The sequence below is a fragment of the Haliotis asinina genome, chromosome 9 (assembly GCF_037392515.1).
Source record: "Haliotis asinina isolate JCU_RB_2024 chromosome 9, JCU_Hal_asi_v2, whole genome shotgun sequence".
Taxonomy (NCBI): Eukaryota; Metazoa; Mollusca; class Gastropoda; order Lepetellida; family Haliotidae; genus Haliotis; species Haliotis asinina.
Window position 1 is genome coordinate 19,806,793 of NC_090288.1, and position 25,532 is coordinate 19,832,324.

At 38.7% G+C, this 25,532-nt stretch overlaps 1 protein-coding gene across 2 annotated transcripts in view; it reads left to right on the forward strand.

Annotated features, from left to right (window-relative positions):
* Positions 1 to 8,095: 8,095 nt before the first annotated feature.
* The window catches only part of LOC137295553 (adiponectin receptor protein-like), a 66,262-nt gene continuing 48,825 nt past the window's right edge, over positions 8,096 to 25,532 (forward strand). Inside the window, exons 1-4 of one of the 2 annotated variants that reach the window (XM_067826943.1) lie at positions 8,322 to 8,481; positions 11,742 to 11,815; positions 21,599 to 21,886; positions 25,235 to 25,514. In XM_067826943.1, the coding sequence (XP_067683044.1) occupies positions 21,677 to 21,886; positions 25,235 to 25,514 (490 nt within the window). In that variant the 5' untranslated portion in view covers positions 8,322 to 8,481; positions 11,742 to 11,815; positions 21,599 to 21,676. Of the gene's footprint in view, positions 8,482 to 11,741; positions 11,816 to 21,598; positions 21,887 to 25,234; positions 25,515 to 25,532 lie in introns of both variants that reach the window. The other variant, XM_067826942.1, reaches the window with a different exon arrangement.

Below are 25,532 nucleotides of genomic sequence, written 5' to 3' on the forward strand. Positions count from 1 at the left end.
CGGTAGATCAGACCGTTCTTCGTCTCCATTCCCTCCTTCCAGCATCCGGGTCAACGGAGTGAAGGAACAGGAGGGTCTTATTCTGTATGGAATACTTACAGTTACCTCCCCTGCATCATTCACCCATAACGCCAGAAGTGTTTTTATGTAGAATAAATGTGACAAAACTTCTAACAATAGCGACGACAGATAAGACAAATACACTCCAACAGGTTCACAATAAAATTAGGCAATATGGTATTTCTTTTTAATTTCTGCTTATTCATGTTCCCTCACTCCGTTCAACTGGAAGCTGGCAGGGGTAATGGGGTAAAGAACGATCTGAATACCATGAGTGGCGCTTAAAATGTTGAATAAAACATATTTCACGTGAGTAATTACTAAACATGGGGTAAGAAATGTGAGAACACAACCAAATGAGGAAATGGGAGTGTACATTTGATGGTGGCGATATTTTATTTTGACATGAAAAATATTTTTCGAACCGAAGCGAGGAAAGTACGTTGCCAACCTTTGCGCTATAGTTTGCCTGTGGTTCATGTTTATTAACTACTTGAGACAAGATTACATCTAATCACATATACGTCTTGTATGTGAAAACAGTGTTTGTTGTAGTTCAAGTTCGATTAATATAATGTTTCGTAATATTTAACAGCTATGACTCGCTCGAGAGAATGTCCCGGGATCTCCAGGCGATTACGTCATCAAAACATCTGCTGTAAATTCAGAGATTATTTACACATTAAATCCTACAGGAACACCGAGATCTGGGTTATGAGGGGTGGTTTTGGCCTGTTGTTGTTTCTTGGAGAAATGGCAGTACTGGCAGTCGTGTGGAAAATTAAGAACACACGGTTAGTACCCAGTACATGCAAACTTTACTGTTCCTGCGTATGCTCAGCTTGGTCTCACTATCATATATGAATGATGGTGTGGTTAAAACACTATTGGTATCAATAATAAATTGTTACAGCCTGTATGACAAGCAATGTATTGAATTCAGGGTTGCTTTGTTGAACAGATTTTCATTAGGGTTCAGCATTATTATGGGTGAATGAACTCTGTGATACACTGAAAGAATAAATGCATTAAGTAAACTGAACACGTTGACATACCTGACTTCTTCAGTAATCTTTAACACCTTGGCTACTACACATGATTTCGTTAGTAATCTTCAATACTTTGGGGGCCACTACCTAACATGATTGCTTCAATAATATTCAACATGTTGGCCACTACATTTGATTTCCTCAGTAGTCTTTAACATGATGGCCACTAAAATTGATTTATTCAGTAATCTTAATACTTTTGCCACCACACATGATTTCTTCAGTAACCTTTAACACGTCGGCCACTACACATGCTTTCTTCTGAAATCATTAACACGTCGGCCACTACACATGCTTTCTTCTGAAATCGTTAACACGTCGGCCACTACACATGCTTTCTTCTGAAATCATTAACACGTCGGCCACTACACATGCTTTCTTCTGAAATCGTTAACACGTCGGCCACTACACATGCTTTCTTCTGAAATCATTAACACGTCGGCCACTACACATGCTTTCTTCTGAAATCGTTAACACGTCGGCCACTACACATGCTTTCTTCTGAAATCGTTAACACGTCGGCCACTACACATGCTTTCTTCTGAAATCATTAACACGTCGGCCACTACACATGCTTTCTTCTGAAATCATTAACACGTCGGCCACTACACATGCTTTCTTCTGAAATCATTAACACGTCGGCCACTACACATGCTTTCTTCTGAAATCATTAACACGTCGGCCACTACAGATTTCTTCAGAAATCGTTAACGGGTCGGCCACTACACCTGGTTACTTTTAGTGATCACAAAGATGTTGGCCAGGACACATGATTTCTTTAGTAGGTTTTCCCAACCTGGGCCCCTACACCCGATTTCTTCAGTTATGCAAAATTGGAAGAAAACGTGGATTGTGGAAAATCAGTTTATCTCAGCCTGTGCTGGTGTTAAGGGATATTATACGTCAATGGATATTTCATACCAACCATCATCAGGGGCTAGCATCATTGATACTTTAAGAATTGGCTGGTTTCATTAAAAATAAACGATTGATGAAAGGGGTGAAAATACTGAATATGCATATAATTCCTTCTTTCAGGTGAGTTCCAATCTTCTGCCCCGATGGATACACACAAGTAAAATCTGTTTGTTCCATATTATGTGGCGCGGGTAGATAAGAAGAAATTTGAAACAAACAGTAAACACACTGACTGTATAGCACGAGTTTAGCACGTGTGGCGCTACTATTGAAGATCTGTAAAGTGACATCTTGTTTAAATTTTCCCGTATTCAGTCATCCTGGATTTGTAATTTACAACAACGCTTGTTGTTTACTAAGCGTATTGTCGCCTCTGTTGTCGTGCCTGTAGAGCCAGTTTGTAGAGTGCATGGTATCTTTTGAAATATAGTATTTCTTCTTTTCTGGGGGGCGGTGGGGTAGCCTAGTGGTTAAAGCGTTCGCACGTCACGCCGACGACCCGGGTTCGTTTCCCCACATGGGTACAATGTGTGAAGTCCATTTTCTGGTGTCCCCCGCCGTGATATTGCTGGAATATTGCTAAAAGCGGCGTAAAACTAAGCTCACTCACTCACTCACTCTTCTTTTCTGGTTAAAATAAAACCGGTGTCTTGCGTTTTATTCTTCAGTATTGTGTCATCTCATGAAATACTGAAATACAAACCTAAAGAGTGTATTATACAGTTTCATAATGAATGCGTGAATGAGTTTACTTTTATGTCGCACTCAGCAATATTCTTGCAATATGGCGGCGGTCTGTAAATAATCGAGTATGGGCGAGAACTGCCATTGTCAGGTTTCTAGCTGTTTTCAAAGTAACATGATATTCGTCATAAATCATCCAGTGAATTAAATTTCCATATTCCGACCACGGTTTTGTGTTAGGATATCCGAATGACCACATTCTTAAAATAACCACCGAAAATACCCACGTAAGAGCACACTCAAGTTACTGCGAACCGAAACCACTGCTGTCAACCTTCGGCAATCTGTGCTATGTCATAGATAGGATTAAAGGGAACAGTAACATTACCTCAATTACGCTAAAATGATCGCAACTCCCTTACTTGCGACGGTCGTAGCGCTACATGAGCTGTGTGAAAAGGATCCCACAGTATTGACCATAAATATTCGAATACCATCGGTCATCCACGATGAAGGTAAAATGTATTATATATGATTATAAATACTCAACAGAACAGTGGAGCATAAAAAATATCAAATGTGCCAATAAATGCGCGTCTGGTAGGTTGAAGTTGCCAGTCCTTCATTTCTTATTTCGCTTGCAATTGGACCATCATGATCAGTAATATCCAATTCAAATTACAAAACGTATTAATGAAAATAGAAGCTTTTCCAAACATCAGCTTTTTAATACCGACCATTACAATACGGCATTGACAGTTAAGTTGTGAGGTAGACATAGACGTGTTTGTTATATGTACAGTGTGTTGAAAACATGAACATATTCAACTACGGTTGTGATATGTAGAACCCTTCCTGTTACCTATCACAACTTTAATTAGACTATATGGAGCAGTGTTTTTTTGCCACTTCATCCAATACAAATGCTGTCCTCTCAGAAGTGAACGTACACAGGTAATTCACCCATATTTTGTTTCTCAACGGATAAACCAACTGGGTTTTCTCGTTAGCAGTGCCTTTCAGTATCACAAGTGTCAAAAACGTCCTCATTGACAACTACATGAGCAAATCTCTTTTAACTGCATCTCAGTTCACCGTCAGTATCATTTCCACTGACAACACGAGACATAATCCAATCAAGATTCCTTTGTCCTAATACCCCTAATCACTTAAACTATAATCCTTTCAGTTGCTTTAATAGAATCAGCTTGTGATGCTTATCGACAGTGGAACAGACACTCTCCACGTCGAACTGGTGGATTCTTCAACAGATGACATCCCTCATGATCATTCAGCAGGCAAGAACACGCACAAGGATCACACGTCAGAACCTCACTTTCAGCCAGCGAAACAGTCCATATTTTGCCCACTCAAGTCCACTGATCAGCGAATATCCCAGGCCAGTGACGTCATTCTGCCATGCTCCTCCACCAACTAGTTTCACTTCACTCCATACCCAGTTGCCACCTGCTGTGTTCCCATCTACCTACCCAGGCTTTCTCCCATACAAACATCCAGTTTTCCCGCATCTGCACACAGCATCTAACGCGACTGCTCAGCAACATCTAGCTGAGACCAGCAGAATACTGTCATCCAGTGATGGAAGCGATGGTAAGTTGGACGACAATATATGTCCTGGTAAAAGCATCTCCAAAGAAATCAAACCAACAAGAACTGCTTGTCCACAATTATAACAATGTTCTTGTATCTTTCAGATGAAGGCAGTGGCTCTGACTCCAGAAGCTCTTCTCCTCCGAGCAACAGGGATCAACCCAGTCCAGACAACAGCTTCGCCTCCAGTGGTGTGTACACCAATCCCAGTCCTCTTTCAAGTCCTTCCGAGACCTTCCATTCTGTCCCATCTCCTGTCAAAACTCCTGTGGCCAATAAAAGACCCCGAGCACCCGGTGGCCGCACGTGTTACACCCCGAATTAGGTCCGAGCCATGGAGAAAGCCTTCGAGGAGAATAAATACCCTGACTATGATGTCCTGGAAAATATGTCAGCGGAGCTTGAAATACCCATTAAGAAGATAAAGGTAAATAGAGTTATGTAATTGACAGATGTGACTGCATGTTTGTGCACGGCCAACATGAATATGTTGCCGAAAATTGTAATTGTAATTGTACCGGTTACAATATTTAAGAATAGATTACTTTACATCGTATCACGCATGCGTAGGTCGATGCTCATGCTGTTGTCTGCTGGATTATCGGGCCAAGATTACATTATGTACAGACCTCCACTATACGGCTGGAATATATCACTCACCTATTGCAGATGGCGTGCAGCAGCCACATCTGTGAATATGACCATCTGAAGCCTCTAGTCACTCCTTACGACATGCATGGTTATCGCGCATGAAAAGTATATGTTCACTTGGAGCACCCCAGTTTTAGTACATATCCTTGAACGACTAAAAAATGTGAACACAACAAAAAAATTCGGAGACATTTTAGTGAACTCAAAAGGACAAATGAGCACTGACTAACATATGCCTATAGACTATTCGTTTCACATGATGGTAAAGTATGCTCCTCGGGTGCTATTGACCCAATATGTAGCGACCGTTATTCTTTCGCAACAACATCGCTACATTCTGTCTGTCAACGACAAAATAACCTAAAACTCGATGAGTTGCAATAGAAACATAACGACTAAGGGAACACATATAGAAGTGCAAACATACCTTTATTCTTTTCTAGATTCCTTCACAAGGTATGTATTGCACTGTGGGTGACATTCCGGAAATAAATGAAGGGGCGTTTGTAATTTCACGCTTGTCCTTATTCGTCTCCATGAGTGTATAGTATGATTCATTGCTTGACAAGGAAGAAGTTAAATGAGCATAATTAAGTGAACATAACTGGGTTTATCTTTTACAAATAAACGATATTGACTTGGCAGTAAATACTTTTACTCACTTCCTTATAGATGAATGCAACATACCATTTTAAAGTGGTCAGATTTAACATATGTTATATTCGGGATTATACTTTCTCAGTAAAGTGCATATTCTAGTATTTTTATTGCTAAAAGATATTTATGATTTATTCAAAAAAGAACTATTGCAGTTAGAAACAAATTCACACAAATGTTTGGATGAACAGTGAAAGACGAAGAATAGTGAGTAAAGGTAATCTCAGCATAAACTTGTGAAATAGATAAAGACAACACATTGCCAGACTGGGAATTGTTTAGAAAGTAAGTACATATTGCCTTGCCGGTAATAAAGAAAGCTAAGTAAAGAATTATACAAACCTGCATTCCAAGAATAGTGGAATACCTGATGGCATTTTATAAAAAGAGAATATCTAAAAAGAAAAGAAGCGTCTATACTATTCCACCTTTTACCAAATATAGAGTGTATCATCATCCGGTATCCTTTCTACTTACTACGGTAGAACTGTGAATGTCTGTACCAGGATATTAAATCAATCCAATCCTCAGAAGTACATGTACTTTACTCTGTGATGTTAATGTAGCTGTTGATAGACTGATTAATGTATTTTGCCAGTGAAGACTTTATTCACGCTACAAAACGGACGCAAGGTACACCGTCTGTCCACGTAGTGAGAATGCAAAATTTCAGGTGTCCACGTCCTGTAAATGAAACTCAGAAAGCACAACCCGTGTGGTTTGTTGAGCTGTTGTGCGCACTATCTTCAAATGTACTCTCATGTGCTTTTGAACACGAAGCCTTATCACGTAACAAACTTAGTAGTTTATAGCCCTTTAACTATAAGTGAGTGAGTGAGTTTAGTTTTACGCCGTTTTTTAGCAATATTCCAGCAATATCACGGTGGGGGACATGTGTCATTATGGCACACTTGATTTGTTTGCGAAAGTGCATTGAAGTATGTTTTCACAAATGTTCCTACTCACAATGATAATATTAAGGTTACAAGAGAACACATGTGATGTTATGGCACTAAGTGAACATGGTAAACCACTTCAATATAGCTATATGTTAAAACTAATAAAATATTTGAGTAGAAAAACTCAGTATTATAGATCATAGTCGTTTACCTTATCAGTCATACCAACTTAATCTTCAAAATCTTGATATGTTGGTAGAACTACTTGAACCTCTCACGAAGTGAAAACCAGCATTTGTGAAAATTTTCAGATTTCTGTACCAAAGGCAAAGTCGTCGTTTATTGTTTACGAATTCAAATAAATCAACTGTGTGTTTTTATTATCATAAATAATAAACCATTGTAGCTACCATAGCTACCCAAATTTACGTATGCTATTTGCTATCACAGCTGAACCAACACTCAAAATTACCTATATATGAAGCTTTGCAATCTTCCGGAGTGAAACAAATGGCTTGCTACGTGCCTGTAGACATCATATTTTCATGTAACATGATTGAATATCGAGGTTAAAAACACAGGAATAGGATCAAATGAAGTAACTATACCATCCAAGCATCCGAAAAAAACTACACTGCTGGATAATTTTGTTACGATCAGACAAGGAATACCATGGACATTTTTAAATAATGGCATATGATGGGCATCCGGCCTCCCGACTCTTTTGGGTGAAGAAATTCTGCTAATATGGACAGGAGCCCAGTTACTTTGTCCGTCACGGTCGAAGGAGCGGGCGCTGACCAATTTGCAGTTTGGTTCCGTAATTAGACCGTTGGCGAGAAACATTATTCGCTCCGCACCAGTGCCCCTTTAATCACAACTGAAGTTGCACTGGGAACGAGCCAAGTCACTGTGTGCATTGGAGCATGACGAGGCATCCGTTAATTAGTACAAATGGCAAAGAAAGCAAGCGAGTGACCTATCCCTGTGTAGAGTATCCCTGTATAAACACATCTCACCACCACCGTTCTCCCCGCACATCCCCTTCTCACAACTAACAAAACACACATTTCTGATGCAGTTGCAACCAAAATAGGACATCAATACCTGAAAAGCATATGCAACTCGATATAATTAGTCAGCGATGAACAGTTGTCACTCGTAAATAATTATTATTTACTCTTTTTGTTTTGAGTGTATTTACACTATAATTGGTAAGCGTACGACCAAAGTGGAACTTGACCAGTAGATATTTTATTAATTAATGTGAAACCAATGAAAGGCAACCCGTGAGATGGGCTCTGCCTTTTCATGTAGCAAGTTGTCGGAGCGCACATTGAACCAGACAGGAAGCAAGACTTTGGACCGCCGCGTATATCATAGACTGGTATTCTGCCTATGCTACGCTCAGCAAGCTGGCTATAGCAATAGCGCAGCGCGGAATGGGGCAGGGGAACCAGTCTACTTATATCATTTTAAAAGGAGGGTTATCGCCCCTAGCAAGAAAAAGGTCACTAAGAGGTCGCTGTTCGGACATAGTGGCCAGGCAACAAACCCTGTTGCGTGAGTCGTCACAATCCGTGATCGTCTGTTTTCATCATAACGTTTTAGCTTATGATGAATTAACGTTAATTCATGATGAATCAGTATAACGTCACTCGTAATTTGATGTGAAAACGGTAAAAATTGATCTGACCTTCCCTGATATTTCGTCAAGTATTTGGATCTTTGGAATTAGTTGAAAGGGAGTCCGTCCCACGGTATTGGTGAATCGTCACTAGTGAATGTGCACAAATTGTGATGACGAATGGACATCTCATTGGTTTAAGGTGTCGTGCCATACTATTTCTGAGGAGATATCGAATGTTTACGGTTCAGAAACATAAATATTGAAGAAGACGAACAAGTTTATGAGCCTTGCTTTCCAGCAATGTCTTGATAATTGTATTTGGGTGAGTATATTAGTGATTAATAAGAGATAACAGATATGACCGACACCTTGGATGATCCCTGTTCGATGTAGCTGAATGAAAATAGTATATATATACTCAACGAAGTCGCGAACTTTTTACCCTGTCGTCTCATCAAGACTTATCAAAGATCATGGCTCTGAAAAGAGCCCGCATACGTTCTTCAGATATCCTCTTGAAAAATGGATGGATGTTACAATGGAGATATACTGATTGCGTAATAACCATAAGTATGTCCAAATTTTTCATATACAGAATTACGAGTGTTCTTCATGTAGCAAATTGAGTAAAGTTGGGCAAGGTTGGATGGTAACATAGTCCTTGTATTTACGTTTTACTGACCTTGTCTATAATAGAGTTACATGGCAACATTCTCTTTTCCTTGATTTTGAATGTGATTAATTGAAAGCCACAACAGCTGTTGTTAGGGTGCCATATTGTTTATTTACTAGTGTAGTTTATCATATTCCATGCTCATTAGTTTCCTTAAAGATCACTTATACTCTAGGGGGTGCAAATACATAAATCCCTCATTGATATCGTTATCAATGAAACCCTATAATTAAAACTGCTCATTTTGATCTTTGATTACCTTCAATCAACCTTTTTGACAACAGTGCACAATTCTCAGCCTCAAGCGAAATTTCAACCAATCAGAGCGGAATGTCTTCGTTACGTAATAGTAAGTATAGATATGAGGGTCTATGCAGAATTCATCTGCATTTCAGGGGTTAAACTAATTCGTTTACAGGTTTGTACAAGCCTGAAATCGCGACAGCTGTTGTGAAAACTGAAACCTATTTGTTCTCACAATCTACTATCATTTAGTTTTGTCTCCTGCATTGCCTAGTTTCTGAGTTACAACCCTTGTTTTGGCATTTCTTGTGTCTGAAACGATCAAAGGTTTAACCAATAACACCCTGATTGATTAATTACTAATTTAAATGGGGATTTGTCAGAAGGTAGTGTTTATGTATGTACATTTACTAATCTATACTGAATACACTCTGTCATGTCTGTGTCTATGTACAAATAACACCCTTCTTTCAAAGGATTAACCGCCAATACCAGAGTTCACAAAGGTGTTTCAAAGTAACAGGACATTGGGTCCTGTAAGTTTCAGATTTCTGTCTGACCCACTGAAAATTCACAGGACCCACAGAATAAAGTTAAACAAACATTTCAGATTTAACATTTCTTATAATTGGCATTGATATGATTAACATTACATGATAACAAACATAAGATTTCTAAACAGCAAACAAGTGTCACATGCTGCAAATAACACTTCACACAAAGACCACCCAGTCAGACACTGGGGCTGGCGGGTTGGTGCTTTCTACTTGACCACTGGTGAATCTGCCAGATTTGTCAGAGGGTCAGACGCTATTCGTGAACACTGCAATACATAGATTGATTGCTCATTATTGGCTAACTAAATTACTTTTTTTAAAAGAATGACGCAGATTATGCAAGTAGTTGCAAGGTGTACTATCTTGGGTGACCAATGCGACTATACAGCAATGTGAAAAACCTGAAACTACACATCACATTTTTGTTTATTAGACTGTTAAAAGACACATCACTTGGGAAATCCGCAGATGAATTATATATCACTCGTTATTGTGGATATTGATGGATACATTCCACAAACAAAGTAAAAGCCTGACATTGCTCCTATAACTTTAATTTGTTTTAATTTTAATATTTGCATTTTGTTTTTTTGTAGCATTCAACATAATCATTGTTTTGGTCATGAAGTGTAATAATACAGACAATATATACTAAGGCGTGCATGCGAATTATGTTTTACATTGTCAAACTATACATTTGCTATAACTATAAGTATACGAGAGAAAAGCAGATGGCCTTTTAGCAACTTTTAAGCGCTTGGTAATAATTAACCACAAGTAAGTGTTTTTTTAAAAATGGTGTTCTGTTCATGATTAACCAGAAGTCTTTTATATGCAGTGGTAAAAAGAGTACCAAAAAATGGAGTTTATTCGTTCTTTAGGGTTGTAACATAGAGATCTTTATTACAGGTGTTTGGTTATTCCTTTGTAGAAACTTACTAAATCAGGTCATGTATTTTTTCACCCCCTTCTTTCCATCCTCGGTGAATCTTATTCCTGCCTTTTTGTCATTGCCTATGCTTAGTTTGTTTTTTGTACATATTTTACCAGTGTGTGTAACTTGTAAAATACCACTGATAACAGTGATATAGCTGTGAGATAACTCATGGCAAATTTGACTAGAATTTCTACTCACTGATGTTTCATCTCTACTATAGTCTCTTTGGCTCAAAAGCGGACTAACTAAAAAAGACCTAATAAACATTAAATACTCAGTGAAATGCTGATCATAATCAAAACAACATGCCAGCTCTGTGAGGTTTTTGCAGTTTTTTTTGCACTAAAAAGTACAAAAGTTGTTTATCAAACTATCATTAAAATATTGACACAGTTCACTGTTTGTTACAAGGGAGGGTTAAAGAGATTTGATGTTCCTGGAGTGTTAGATATTTGTTTGTGATTTAAATACTAAGTCGTTAAATGTGCAGAATGACATGGTCAATTTTACACATTGAAATAATGACACTCAGTATTTGAATAAATTCCAATCTAATGAAACAAATAAATTATCTCAATACAATTTGTGTTCCTGTCTGTAGTCAGTCATTTTTAAAGATGCACATTTCTGTTGCATTGGCAAGCATGTCTGATGGCCAAGCTGTCACAGGTCAAATACCAGGCGAGGATATTTTGCCTCAAATTAACTCGCGGCAAATGATTAACATGCTGAAACAGATGGACCAGGTTGTGAGAAAATGGCAGTCAGTAGTTCAGAAGAGTTCACACCACACTTTAAAGCGACTGGGATGTGTTAAGGGTCAGTTATACCAATTTTGATGTATATCAAGGATTGACATCTTGGGATCAGAAAAAGGATCTGAACAGCAATTGGGTGTGTGTTGACGTTTCAACTGTTGCATAGCATGCTCTCAAATGGCATACTACAGTTAGTAGCAGACAAGTTATATCCAGTTAGGGACAGATCTCTTTCTTCACAAAAATCACCACTGAGTGGACAAGATGGAGACCACCATCAGTATGTCATCAGAAGTACTGTTTTCCTAAAATGACATCATAGTTCACCCTAGTATTATAGTAAGTACAGCCACAAGAAGGATTCTCAAGTGTTGTCACAACAACCACACGTCTAATTTCTATTTTACTTTTCAGATGAAGTGGGCTTGGGCCCAAGGGTGATGAAACTAGTTGGACATTTGCCATTGCATGTGTGTCATCAGAATAAGGCGAAGGAGATAATTCATTCACTCAGTAATTTTATTGATTTTATCATTCTAATTAAGCTGTTCATTCTTTTTCAGAAGAAGACCTCTTTGGGGTACATATAAGGATTAAAATGTCCATTTTAAAATACCTATTACAGTTGTAACAATATTTCAATAGATATTTTACAAAACAAAAAAACTTGTTTTTGTTTTGTGAGACCACCCCTATAGGGCCCCACATGGCCCACTACAGACAAGAGTTTACCTCAAACCTCACTTTTCATGCTGTGGTTCAACTGAACGGAGGTGCATTGTTCATTGGAAGACAAGTCTTCACCTACACCTACAAGATGTAGGAAATATGAGTGAGAAAGAATCAAATTCTGTATGAATGGTTCCTTTCTTATCACATTTTTCATTCCTGTTTTGTTGTAACTTTCCCGACGTGTTCGCTGTCTCCAGCCATGTGGCAAGCAAGATGGCAAACCGTGTGTCCCGTTTTTTCCTTCTTGTTCACTCTGGCAGCTGCTGTATTTGGGTTTTAAGGTATTTATGTTTCCATATATAGGTTATACTTGCCTAAATTCCTTATTTCAGTGGAACATGCAGTTCAAGGCATGTGTTACCTGTAACCTGACCACCACAGGATCCTCACCTTGTGTGTTTACGTTGCCTCGCTGAGGAATCACATGTCAATCACTGTGACATTTGCTCCTACCTGGGTGGCAGTCACTGTTACTGAGGTGGTCAATCCACCCCTCTGCAGTATGAGGTCCATGTTGAATTTGCCTGAGCTAGGCCAGTCTTTTCAACCCCCCAATGGTAGATGATTATCTCTATTCATTGTTTGCCATTTAGGGGTTCATCCAGGAGCTCTCTTTGCTGAACTATGTCATTGGCTGCCACAATTTGCTGCCATTGCCCTGGCACTGAAATTTGTGTATCACTCCTTAAAGGAGCAATACCGCAATGTGATGCAAGTGCTTAAATGTCACCATTCACTCTGCCTATGTCTCTGTCTTGCAGAGGTAGTTAGTGGATGTGGGTGGAATAGAGGAGGACCCATTTTCCTCATCCTTAGTTAAGCAGTTGACAGGTTCAGTCACTTCTAGCATGAGACTCTATTCAGTCTCCGGAGCGCCAAATGATGTCCGCAGTTATGGGCCTCCATTGCCTTTGGCTCTCTGTTGCACGGTACTCTCCTATCACCCAACAGGTACTAATGGCACTGCCACACCAGATGGGTTGTACCCTGTTTCTACATCCTCCCAGACTACTGTGATGTATCAACTTTAAAGGTACACTCTACTCAACTGTACCAATCGATTTTACACAACAAGATTACATCACTGGTAGGTATTTTCTTGCAACTACTGTGGCAGTCATGAGTATTTACATACAATGCATGTGAAAATATGAATGGGAACCTATTATGAGCATAGATTTCTTCAAGACACTGCTTGTTTACTATTGAAGAAGTAGCTCTCAGATTGCATCTATTTATAGTTCTTGGTAATGGATGTCATCTAACTTGTAATTTGCATGCCCTCTGATTAATGTGTGAAATCACTCACTCCAAAGATAAGGCAGGGGGCGCGGTGGGCTAGCTAACTAAAGCGGCAGATTAGTGATCCAGCGAGGTTGAGGTGTTGGGATCGAGTCTACCTGTGACTGGGTGTAATGTAAGAGTCAGGTTTGTGTGCAGACTCTTTCCTTGTTGTCACACCTCCTAGTGTGCAGAGCACAACCCTGCACACTTAAAAGAACCCATGAATCCGTTGGTGTATGACCAGATGGCACATACACCTAGTTGCGGTTACAGCAATGTGGAGTAAACTTACTATTTGTCCCAGTCCACCCACCTGTGAATTGGGTAACTCTTTAGGATGAGAGAGTCACAATAAAACCACACGCACGCACACACACACGCAAGTATACGCTTTGCTTACATTAATGTTTATATTTTGCTATAATGGTCAGTTATATGATAATTATGAGAATAATTCTGTGCACATATATAAATAAGTGATTCTAATTATAAAAGAATGATATATCAGTGGAAAGCTATATATTGGGCATGGTAATTAACATGTTAATTGATTAAAATAATTCAAGTAAAATCTGGTTATATGTCATGAATGGAAAAGCAGTTTCCATTCCATTATTTTATTACAGAACTGATGGGGGATAACCAAAAACCAGTAATTGTTAATCCACCTACAAAATTCAAGAGAGCCATTTGGAAACACTTTGGATTCTTGAAAATTGAAGTAAGAACGTTGGACTATCTGCTGCATTTGTGAACACACAAGTATGTATAAAGTTTGTTAACTTCTGTTTTTCAGAATTTATAATTTCCACTAATGGTAACTATGATGATACTCATCTAACTGAATGAATGACTGTAAAATATTATGACAAAATACATGATTGCAGTAACTAGGTTTTGAGTTGTAGAATACCAGTTTTATGGATTTTTCATTGTTATGGAGCTGCATACTTGAATGCATAATTGTGTTGTAGATATATTAACATTGTTGTGTGAAATATATATTTTAATTGTTCCTCAGAGTAAAATATGACACAATTGTGACCCAACTGCTTATAGGGAATAAGTTTAATTCAATGAGGACAATTTGAAAAATTCATTATTTTTTTTTTGCTGTACCTGCAAATACACATCAAATATGGCAATCCATCTTAGAAGGAAACATGCCATAGAAACTAGTAACCAGGGAGACAGAACATCTTCGTCATGTACCCTGAACTTGGGATCTGTAAATACAAGTTCCATGAGCCAACTTAGTATACAGAACGCCTTTCAAACAAAACTAGCACCTGGAAGTTCAGAAGCTAACCTTGCCATCACATATCACACTCAGTAGGAAAGTTCTCTATGCGGAAGTAAAAGAGGAAGTGAAGGCAGGTCTCGAGGCATCTCACTCAGTTGCACTCACCACTGATGGATGGATGTCATGGGCAACACAGAGCTGCATCACCATTACAGCTCATTTCATAGATGAACAGTGGGACCTTAAGAACAAAGTTCTTCTTCAATTTTTTACTCTCACATTGCTGATGTCTTGAAACAAGCCATAGATGATTAGGAGTTGAAACGTCCACATGGACAGCAGCCTATTACATCAGACAATGCAGCAACTGTATGCCTTGCTGTGGACATTGCAGAGATGACACCTCACATCAGATCCTTTGCAAACATCATTAATCTGGCAGCCCAACATGCTCTCCATATCAAAGAAGTGCAGCTTCTCAGAAGAGTCAAGAGACCTGTTACTTTTTTTCCATAAGAACAGCACTGCAAGTTACCAGTTGGAGCTGAAACAAAAGCTGCCACAACTTCCAAGCCATCACCTGATCAAAGAACTAGATGGAATAGCGCCTATGACATGATTGAACATTGCTTGGAGCAGCAGTCAGCTGTGATGGCAGCATTTATGTCACCAAATATCAAATGAGTAAAGGACCTGTACACACTGCTCATATGACATCATGCTTGCTGAACATTTCATCAAGGTCCTGGGCCCAGTGGAAACAATTACTACCATACTCTGCATATCGAACATGCAAACTCTATCAATGGTCAGGCCACTTATTCAGAATCTGTGTCAAGCTGTGGACCCAAATGCTGAGGATCTTAAACCTGTGTCTCAAATGGAAGCAGGAATTCTGAGCAGCATGTCCAAAAGGTACACGGATGTGGAGGTCAAATGAGTACTGCTATAAGAATCGTTTCTTGATTCAAGGTTCAAAGCTCAGCCCTTTCTCAGCCAACAAGAGAAGCTGGACATTCATGAGTCTCTTAGTGACTTGGCTGAAGCAATGGATAACAGCTCCCTTGAGGCATCTTTAATAATAGAAAAAACTGTTTATTTTTTTTTGATTACTTATAAATCATAATACTGATAAGATGTGTATTGTAGGTGACCTGATTCCTGTTACAGTATCGTATCGTTAAATCTGAACCATGCACAGGTTCAGATGGCAGCAGTGATCCACCACTACCTGATCTACCAATTCAGTTGACTACGGTTGTGAAGGGGAAAGTAGTCAACCCACTAAAGAAAACAGCATTGTCTTCATTTTTTGGTGATGTTTTTGTTATTTCCCTTGTACTTGCCACCCTGACCAAGAAGGAGATGATACATAATGAACTAAAAGGCAACACTGGTCATGAATGTGCAGATGTGAACACCAATCAATGCAAGTGGTGGCATGTGCAAGACCTTAAATATTCATTCTTGAGCGAAGTAGCGAAACACTTTATTATGTATTCCAACTACATCAGTTCCAAGTGAAAGGGTTTTCAGTACTGCTGGGGATATAGTAACAGCTCAGAGACCTACACTGGCTCCAGACCAAGGGGACAAATTAATCTTCCTGATAAGAAATGTTACCTTTTGAAGTGCTCCAAACACTTGTGCAGCAAGGATTCAAAACTCTTTTGGTAAAGTCTTTAAAATGTGTAATAGTTTAATGCTATTTCACTTTCAGTTCATGAGCAGTGGTTGAAACATTATATGTCACTACCATGTAATAAAAGGTTACATTATTGTAGCATGTTTTCATGTAATATTGGCATTTGCCAAGGATGTGGATTAACGACTGTAGAGAAATGATTGACTTTAACTGTTTTGAGTGAAATGTGAGCTCATTTTGCATTTACATTTATGAGTTTTTTTGTTTTTTATGGTCCGGTTAATAGTCCAGGTAATTTTTCGAACCGGAAGTGAGGGAGTGTGAGAAAATGACATGAGGTCAGAAAGGTTGGGTTGGTGCTGTGGTGTACAAGTTAAGCTGTATAGAGATAATGATGCCCAAGGTTTTGTAAGTAAAAAGTACTTGCACTTGTTTAGTGAATGTATATTCATAAGTTACGGGGAGTGATTAATTGTGACATTATTTGCTCTTTAATATGTAAAAGGAATGCGTCTTAAAATCCAGAAAATATAATGGGTAATAGCACATCGCTTACAACTGGGCAATTTACTGGTTGAATGTAAACATAATTATGCATTGCTGCTTTATTCTTTCAAGTTTATATATAAGTATATGGACCTTGTTTTAGTATATTTCTTCACTTAATAGGTATTTATTTTCGTTGACAGCTTGTACCTGTCATTGCGGTCAACATGAAATAGCAAAATAAAGACTGAACAAGAACGTGGTGTATTATCGTCTATAATGACACATGTCAATATTATCAAGCACTCTACTCTGATGGAATGTGACTGTGGGCAAGGTATTACATTTACGTGATCTATAAATAATATTTGTTCACTCATGTTTGGTGATGATGTCTCAGCTATATCTAATAATTTGCATTCAACTGCAAAGAAAAAAAATGACTGTGCTCAAAACAAGAATGATTGCTTTTCATTTAAAGGTCATATACAACGTAAAACACCACTTTGAAGATTCTGATACCTTTTGGCATGCACTTACAGAAACACATCATCAAAAATGCCAATTCAACCTTTAAAGATGAAAATACGCTATGGAAAAAAGCCCGTGAAATCAGTTCAAACGATTCACTAAATTTCCCGGAGCGCTGGGGGAAAAAGTGGTTTCAACAACCACCCTGCAGTACTCTCTTAACGCATGCACCGCTTGCAACAGTATGCCTGTCTGGAGTATGAGGTCATGAGCAGTAGTCTAATCTTGGTTGTGTACACAAACAAGTAAATAATCTACTTGTAGCATTAAAAACATGTTGATTGTAGTAAGCAGACTTTGTCACAGAGAAAGCTCAAAGTCTGGTTTATTGACACTAATAATTATATGTCTGCCAGTGGCCATATGCAATGCACAACTTCAACCACTGACCACATGCAATTAACATCTATCGGACTTATAATCCCTAAACAGAAAACCGGCTAAGTGCATCAGCAAATGAATCAGTGGCCAATGAAAAAGGTTCGTTTCATTTCGAGGGAGGTAAACCCAAGTACAAAATACTGCATTACTGTATTCATGAATAATTATTTTTATTCGTTACCCTGTATTTGTGATATGTATCATATTCACCACAAAGTGTTTGTTGCAGCCCCAGTGGACACTGGATGGGAACTTATCAAGGGGGTTCCCCTTGGACATCCCTTCAACCGGATCTCTCAGTTCAAATGGATGCCTCACTTACAGTGTTTCTTACGAAGTAGAAAACCTGTGTATTTGACTCATAAAAACATGTCAACAACAACTTCTCATGACACTATGTGAGCAATGACTTCTAGCTTTTCATGCCAAAGGCAAACACTGACTAAAGTTGACTCCCCAAAACGTCCATGACTCCCACTCATGACACCAGGGAGTCATAATGACTGCTAAAGTTCTATGCCAAGGGGAAACACTGCCCAAGGTTGTTAGGCATTCAGGAAGACCTGTCAGTCTCAGGCCTGTGGTCACAGAGCAAGGCACAAATGCTAATCGATCATTCAGTGTGTTGAAATTAAGAGCAGTCCTGTGAGTGTTCAAACACTTTCAGGAGCAGGTTTGTGGCTGTGTGGTTCATCTGGAAATGGACAATCAGAAGGTGATGACCTATATCCTGAAGCAGGACGGTATATATATACTGACATTTATTTTTCTTGCATATTTCAATTTTTCTATAGCATATTCTACACAGATTGCAGCTTATCTGTAGCTCAACTGTCTCTCCCACTAGAGCTTTGGCAGTTTCTACTTTGGTGCAACCAGTTCGTCATTTGCATGATGCCTGTTTTTCGAGCAGATGCGCTCTCTCAATGTGTTCTTGCCCCACATAAGTGGATGCTCATTTGCGAGATATTTGTAATTATCTCCCAGTTGTTAGGATACCAGATCCGAGGGCCATCATCCAGGATGCTTTCCAACTCAACTGGACGGACAGGGTTCTGTGTGCATTTCAGCCACTACCCCTAATTCCCAAAGTCCTCTCACAGCTTGCAACCAACCAACTTGACTGCTTGTGCCCTTGCACCTCTTTGGTCAGCGCAAAGCTGGTTTCTGATACTACTCTGATACAAACTTCTACAGTGCTTCTTAGCAGACATGACATGAACAGGACATGAACATGGACATGACATGAACACTCCAGCTGTTAAGTTAGAAGGCAGCCTTTCTTGTGCTGGTAACGTCTGGCAGGCGACATTCATGCGATGTATTCCATTGCCAGACTCTTAGCATCCTAAAATTGCAGGTGACGATTGACTTGCTACTTTCCTTCTGCATCCATCGCCCAGTACCTCTCTTCGACATGCTGACATCTTGGATGTCAGTAACACTCTCATATATCAAATAAACAGCTGCTATCAAGAAAGATAAGCTGCTGTTATCGGTGGTTGAGGAGATCTGCTAAGCGGCTATTTGGAACCGACTGAGTATGTTCATTCCCCACTACCAGCTGGACAAACATTCACGGGAATGTGCTTGGTTTGGCGAGACAGTTCTCATCAGTGGTCAGAGTCGTGACTCTCAACCGAATCATAACTTTCAAGATCATGATTGTTTTCACTTCCTGGTGGTGTGTTAAGGAGAAAGTCCCCAGTGTTTATTGGTGATGGTATTTTATTGTGGCATTTTTTCCTTGTTTTATTGGCATTTCGTTATGACATGCAGTACCCACTGTTTTCCTCCCTGCACCACACATCACTGGTTAGGGATTATGTGTGGAATAGTTGTGACTTGACCATACATTCCAATCCATTCGATGTCTTGGTGGTGGAACTTACGTCCATCATTGTGAATCTACTAATAGCATCTAAGCTTGGCTCCTTTTATGCCTCCTTGCCTGATTGACATCAGCAGTCAGGTGATAAGGTAAGTGGTGCTCTCTCTCTCTGCTTCGGCTGACACTTTGATTGAATGAGGGTACATGTTAGCAGACAGAATGGCTCTCCTGACTCCTGACTCTTATGCTTATATGTACCCCAAGAAATAAGTCTTCTCAAAAAGAATTATACAAACCTTTAGAGGCTATGAATTCTTTAAAGAATGTTCTTCTTGGGGTATGGCCTCCCACTTCCCCACATTTTGCTGTGTCTGATATGCTCAGCATGCAAAGTGAGTTTGAGGTAAGCGGAGTTGGTGTGTTCTTCCTATTTACTTTGATGTTAGTTTGTGTCAATTACGATTATTTGTTTTGGAGTTTAAGTGCAATTCATTCGGGAGATTTTGACTCAAATGGACTGTAGCTTGTGGTTTAAACAGGTCAGGTCTCTCAGATTTGGAGTTTCATTATTTGAATGGATAGTGTAACTGCCAATTTTAGCATTTAAACTCCAGGGTCAGCCTGCTCACAATACCATGAGTAATCATCCACATGACATCAGTATGTGAAACAAGCTGACTGACATCAGCAGGTCAGGCTCAAAGTTCATAATCTGCTGATTGGCTTCAGTGGACTTCTATCTTGGACCAAGGGAAAGATAAATTTTTGCTCATGACTTTCCCATCTCAACATTGTATTAGGTAGGTAGTCTCTGGACAGCTGTGTCTTTTTGTTGTTTCACAGAAGTGCATGGTAATAAGGTTGAAGCTACCATTTTGCTGGATTATAGGTAGCCAAGGATTTGTTCTGTAGATGCCCTGTCACATCACACTGAGTTAAATGATCCAGATACAATGGTTGTTTTCTGCCATAGTTACTGGAATCTGAAGTTGGGGAAGTGTAGATACTTGAAAATTTTCAAATAGATTGTATATTTGAGTGTAAATTAAAGACTGAAATTAGCTGTTCCTTGTGAAACTAAAGATCATTTTGTCAGTAATGTACCATATTTTGATAAAAGCCCATAAAACATTTATATAAATATGTTGCACTGTCACCCTGAATATGAATTTGCATGTTGAAAAACTCATTTACTATAAATAAGTTAATATTCAAAGTGATGTTTTACCTCATCAAGATATACAGTGAAGTGTGTTAAAAGTTTTGAAGTTGTTAAAAAGCCTATCAGTATCTTTTACAAACATTGTATATAGTTATAATTACATAGTTTAAGTTCATATTATTTAATAACTGGGTAATGTGTATTTTTCAACAAGTGAGGCACAGTTAAAATGTACAATTTCTTTTCACATAAATATTGATATGTTTTGTTTGCAGATTTTAATACTTTCCTGCATACTTTACAACAGATGTTCAGTGAGTTTTTAGAATGGTACTTGCAGATCCTCACAAGGGACTGAAATTGTTTTCAGCCACTTCATCTGTCTTTCAGGTTTTTTTTTCATATTTCAAGCGTTCTTCCTCAGGAAATTAGATCAAAGGTTCTGAGTTTGTTTTCATAAACATACGAGGAAAAATTGTTTTCATACAAGGACTATCTGTATTTTTAAACTTTTACTTACTGGTATTTATTTGCCCATAATGAAACAAAATTAAGTTGTTAAAAATACATTATGAATTGTTGCTAACACAACAATTGTCCCTGGCAGTTTTTATTGTTCGAAAGCAATTTTACCCACATGTTTTGATGAAATTTTGTGAGTGCAACTCTGCATAAAATTCAGACAAGCTGACAAGGTACCATTCTGTAATGGTCTTTCAGTTTTTATTCTTCTCTTGAATAGGTTTTATTATTTATGGGTTTTGGGTACCTTTGCAAATTGCTATATGAAACAAAAGGTTAGTCAGTTTATGCCTCCATGGTTTGTTTACTGGGCTAAATTATTGTGTGGCTATGTACATTTTTTTTGTAATTTTGAAGGATTATTTGTTCAGATATCAACCTGTGTGCCTGTAGTGTCTTTTGAATGTTTTAACATGTTATGTTGCATTTACTGTGATAATCTTCTTTCCTTCAGGCAGAGGAAGATAAGTGGCCATACAATCAAGCTGTCCCCCAAGGCGACGTTGTAGTATAAAGCTTAGAACAAACAAATATGGAGAGGGGTGCTAGTACCTCACAGGCTTACTCTGATGGAGCCTCTGCTCTGCCTGCACCAATCTATATACAGCCGCATACTCTCAGTGTTGACTCCATAGCTCTTGATAGTGACTATTCTGATGCTGAGGAGGACATTGATGTTGGCTTCAAGAGGAAGGACATAATAAAAAGATCAGAAGTAGGACGTCTCTTACATAAGGCAGAGGTAAGTTCAAACAACAAAATATTGAAAAACGTGTTTAACGTGTGTCATACAGAACACCAAATGCTTACATCTAAGAGACAAACCATGTATGTTTGCTAAGGAAACACAAGACTTGCACAGCATTAGGACTCACAAGTACTCGGGTACTCGGGGCCGAGTCGAGTAAAGCAGGACACGTGTCCAGTAGAATTGACTCCGAAACTTGCATTGGTGACAACTCTAAACGTCTCACACAATCAAGATGGATGGTCTTGAGAAAAAATCCAATGTCTTGGCGCATTTTGATCTTCATATAGTGGCCAAACGTTCAGAACGTTCTGTGAAGCATTGAACCCAAATTCACTTACCTCATGAAGTCGTATGAAGATTGCACTGAGAACATAATATGCCTACTCAAAACAGTACCTGGCGTTGCCCACGTACAGACAAGTCAAGCGTAGCCACTCACTGCTATATCACTGTCACTACTCACTACCTATCTAGGAATTTAAAGTCATGCATCCATGTCACACGACATGTAGAGGACAGGCACACTGTTGAAAATATTGCCACAAATCTTAAATCAGTTTGGAGGAATTTTTGTACATGAACAGTTTCTGGCATTACACCTGACAATGCTTCAGATATGTCAGTTGCAGCAAAAATGTTTGTCTATCACCATGTCCACTGTTTTGCCCACACACTGCAACTTGCTGCTGCTGCTGGGGTTGGTACCTCGTGGTCTTCTTTGCAAAGTCGACAATGGCAAACAATTTGATACAATTAGGCTTCACTTTTGTTGTTTCCTACACTGATATTCAATCGTTCTTTTCCAAAGCATTTCAGTGTTACATATTCATCAACCAACACATACATACACATTCAAAATAACATTCACACTTAGAGACCTAAATCTAGAAATAGTTTAATAACAATTAATACCATGGACACGATGTCTGTTCAGTAGAGTTTCGGAAGAAGAAATTAAGTGTTGTGTTAATTACTCAATAAATGCCTTGTCTTTAGTTTGAAACCAAAACGTTTTCACTATGAGAAGTCTCAAATATACATCAATCCTGACTTACATATTTTAATTTTTCAGTTCCATAGTCAGTATATCTTTAAAAGATATCTAGTGCAGCCCTATTCAACGAATGCTTTGTCTAAATATCTTCCAGCATAGCATGTGCAGTTTTTTGTGTGTTTTTTTTGCTGCAATTTACCATGATTAAAATTAATGATGTGCTTTATCATCATATGGATACTTCCTTTGATGGTGATTGTCAAGTTCTTTGTCCAAAATTGTAGATTGAGAGTTGGAACAGCCACGTTTATGTTTGAATGTAGGTTTTAGATAAGCATTCAAATTGTCAGGTACTCGGGTCTGAGTTGGGTTTGACCCCTTGAGTGCTCAAGTCACAAATTTTCAACCCGTGTGAGCCCTACACAGTATAGTAACCTTATGCATCTCTTCATTGCGACATGAGTCTACTGAGAGAGGTTTATGTCTTTCCTTCAAATTCTGGTGTGATGGTTATTTCATTTCAGTGCATACACTAAAGGTAAAGAGCACTACTTAGCAGATCATTCAGAACTTTCTTGATTTCATCTTCTCTTATCATTTTATACACGGTTTTAGGGCCTGTTCCGGCTCCTTCATCAGGTAAACCTAATAAGGAGTTAACTGTACCCTTGACATCATAATGCTTATGATGTTACTCTGCTATGACAACAGAAGACTACATCAACACGCAATACATGTAGACTTCATGATGGATACAGCTAACCGGGCTAATAGGAATACATAGAGGATACTGAATGACCTTCCGTTTCATACCATTTATATTTGGTTTGTCTGATACTTGATTTGAGCACCTTTAGAATTCAGCACCACCATTTCTCGTGAACACGTTCTCAGCCTTATGTCACGTCATATGGCAACCAGTTTGTGAGAACCCGCGACCTTCAGATTGTTAGCCCAACAGCTAACTGACTGAGCTACATCCACACAGTTTTACAATGTTTAGCTAATCATTCCCGTGACATCACAGAAATGAATGGAAAGAGTCGAATAGGTTGCTGACAATTACAAAGGCTAAGGGTAGACTTGGTGTCTCGTGCTTTTAATCTACTGGCGGTTGCCGAGTGGCCCTGATACCATTTGGCACAATTGTCCTATTCCGTAATCTACAAGATACCATGTTGTGTGGAATGAGCCGATGTGGTTCAAACTGAAAACAGTTGTTGGTGTCAGACGTCAGTTATCCACCACAACACGTTTGGCGGGGAATGTTATTTTGGACTAATCCATCTGTACGTGCAAATTATTCTTGGCCGGAGCAGAACTTTAAAATCATTCAGTGCTTCTTCACCAAACTTGGTAGTTTTGGATTTTGAACAAAATATTTTTTGCATTTCCATGGCAACATTTTTTAGTTTGACTGAAATTGTTGCACATGCTACTTTCTGCAGCAGAACTTTCAAACCTTTCAATATTCTCCTTCCACTTTGTGGCTATTCATGAACCTAATGACATAACCCAATAGCACTACTCTCTTTCCAGTATGAACATTACTGATGTACATTGAAACATAGAAGGAATCATGCAGTCAGTTGTTGATACAAACATGCTAGTATATGATTAATTTATGTATGTATGGTGTCATTCATTCATTCATTCATTCATAACTGGTTGACTTAATCTTGAAGAGTAGTTTACCATTGCAGAAGATATTGGAGACTTTGTCTTCTTCTTGTTTATGTTTCAACTAGGTTTACTTTCTTTTCCAATCCATGTGTTTTAACTGAGTAATTGTTTTTATGTGGCATATTGACCCTGATAGCGTGAGAATATTGAATAAGGTATGTGAACATGGGGCACTTCTTCTGTTCAGACTATTTGAAATGGATGTCTGCGTTCCTGAGTCTTTTACACATAACAATTAAGTACTTGCAACTTTGGTACATTTTGCAGGCTTGGTTGTTGACAGTTGATGTCTTGTTAGTTATCAGTGCATGTTACACACACTTTGTCCACAATCTCAAAGGACATAATCTTGTCGTAAATAAGGTTATGACACAAAAAAACCTTTCAATCAGTTCTTCATTTGTCACATGGTTAAAGGGGGTCCAGGTATTAAGGCGGGTACCCAGGTCCAAACCATTACCAGGGTATCCAGGGTACCCGTCTCAGCCCTACGGGAGAGACAAGTCAATCCTTGAAAAGTTCCTTTCCTGACAGTAGATACAAAACAGGACATTTTTTCTACAGACAATATAATAAACCATTGGCTACAATCACAAGGACATTCACCTCTGATGATTTATGTAAGATTGAAATGTTTTTGATGACAAACTAATTTATTGCAGGATTCTGATCATGTCAATAATGAAAAGGCTTTTGAGGATGCTGATGGAGTAAATATACTGTCAGTGCCTGCAAAATGTGCTGAGCAAGCAGAAGAATTTGTTCGAAAGGTCTGGGAAGCAGGATGGCGAGTGGTTCATCATCATTCACTCCCTGACTGGCTCAAAGACAATGATTTCCTGCTCAAAGGACACCGCCCACCCACAGGTTCATTCATGGCTTGTTTCAAGTCAATATTTCAGATTCACACTGAAACAGGCAATATATGGACACATCTTCTAGGTAAGTTAAACATTTTAC